This window comes from Amphimedon queenslandica, unplaced genomic scaffold, assembly GCF_000090795.2.
Source record: "Amphimedon queenslandica unplaced genomic scaffold, v1.1 AMPQUscaffold_7043_Cont21002, whole genome shotgun sequence".
NCBI lineage: Eukaryota > Metazoa > Porifera > Demospongiae > Haplosclerida > Niphatidae > Amphimedon > Amphimedon queenslandica.
Genome location: NW_003552669.1, coordinates 1 through 2,000, shown reverse-complemented (window position 1 = coordinate 2,000; position 2,000 = coordinate 1). Strand labels below are relative to the sequence as shown.

The 2,000-nt window shown below is 34.7% G+C and overlaps 1 protein-coding gene across 1 annotated transcript; it reads right to left on the bottom strand.

Annotated features, from left to right (window-relative positions):
- Positions 1 to 1,372: 1,372 nt before the first annotated feature.
- On the bottom strand, positions 1,373 to 1,857 carry LOC109591857 (uncharacterized; the record flags this gene model as incomplete). The annotated part of the gene is made up of 2 exons (XM_020007470.1): positions 1,704 to 1,857; positions 1,373 to 1,595 (listed from the first exon to the last, which is right to left on the bottom strand). Coding segments are annotated over exons 1-2 (333 nt in total), but the record flags the coding sequence as incomplete, so codon positions are not given.
- Between the last annotated feature and the right edge of the window lie 143 nt (positions 1,858 to 2,000).

Below are 2,000 nucleotides of genomic sequence, written 5' to 3'. Positions count from 1 at the left end.
AGTCACAGAAAGTAAAGACATGGGGATATGTGAATCACCAGTTCAAAACAACATATCTATTTGTCATAACATGTCAAGACATGCTGCCACTGGTGACATTCCCCTCCCACTCTTGAATAACATACTTTCATAGACCTGATACTATAGTACACACACACACACACACACACACACAATACATGTATTTAGTGTGATCTACATAAATTCCAATCAATTCCTCATGTAATGCCACACACATACACAGCACATGCTCATTCCTTATTACTATAGAAAGGAATGACAAAATAACAAAATTTAAAAATCCAAAAAACAAGCCAAATATTCGAAGAATTTCGATCATTAATAGCTCATTTGCAAAGCAATGAGGAGTGAGAGTATTGCCCGTGTACACTATGTACAATGTATACTAGACAAATGAGTGAATGAATGATATGCACAACAACTCATTCATTACACATTACATAGACATTAGTATGACAGAATAGTATATGTAGTATTATATGTACACAGTACATCAAAGGCTCTCGTGTTTAGTAGTACATGATAATAGTAACAGTATCCTACATAGCCAAACTTCTATGAAATCAAAGTAAATAATAACAACTAGGAGAGCTATAGCCAAAATCACAGCCAGATGATAAAAAGTTTGGCTGCATGAGGAGAAATTATGATAAAAATTCAAAACATACTACTATGAAGAATTGAACATGAGACAAGCCCACCAGTATCCATAACAACAACCAATTATTAGTTAATTCCCACTGGAAACATACACACCTGCCAATCAGTGGAACCATTAAAAATGATAAAGATATACTATGGGATCAAAGGAGGGCTCATTACTATAGACAAATTAGATTAATAGCAGCTGGAATAATCCACAAGACACTAATATAGGCAGTACTGTAATACTAAAGGATGGAAGATAACATAATTAAATTTAATAATAATAATAGTACATAATAGGCTAGCAATCATGATAGTAAAAGAAATAATAATAGTAGTAATAATAAAAAAATAATTCATTCCATTGTCACAAAATCCGTGACAAGCAAAAACCCATTGGTTCTATTGTCACAAAATCCGTGACAACTAAAAAACCTATTGGTTCCATTGTCACAAAAGCCGTGATAACTAAAAAACTCATTCATTCCATTGTCACAAAATTAGTGACAACTAAAAAACCCATTGGTTCCATTGTCACAAAATCCGTGACAACTAAAAAACCCATTGGTTCCATTGTCACAAAATCCGTGACAACTAAAAAACCCATTGGTTCCATTGTCACAAAACCTGTGACAAGCAAAAACCCATATTAGAAATAACTTCAGAGGAATACTTGATAATAGTAATATAATATGATTGTTATTACCTGGTACTGCTGTGCTTCAATAGCTAGACTAGCTTTAGTTGACAACACATTAAGAAGTCCCGACTGTATCAATGACTCATTCTCTCCACCACTCCTCTTATAGTGAGGCAGGACAGAGAGTAAGGCATGGAATCGAACCGAGAGGACCAACTCAACCAACTCAAAATCAGTGCTCATGTTTGATAGTTTTCCCTTCCAATTACTCAGTAATACACTAGGAGAACTGAAGAAAGAGAGAGAGGAGGAGTAATTACAGCATGAGACATATAAAGAGATACATGTACACATGTAATATACATTTTCTCTCTCTTTCGCTCTCTCTCTCACGTACAGGTCGGGTTCAAGAACAAGTTGAAAAGTTGACTCGAGTTCGTTAAGTGTCTGGAGACGAGTGAGATGAGGATTGATATTACAAACACTCTCCAGACTAGTGGATACCATCTCATTGATAATGGAAGCCCTGAGGAGTGAGAGAAGATAATGTACATGCATACAGAAAAGAACAAAAAGAAAATAATTTTAAATTTGGGTTATTTTTTGGAGCTAATTATTTTTAGAAAAAACGCACGGTCTGTTATCTATAGCCCATGAGAAAATAGATTGGGAGTGTTAGTAGTCTATAGTGTAT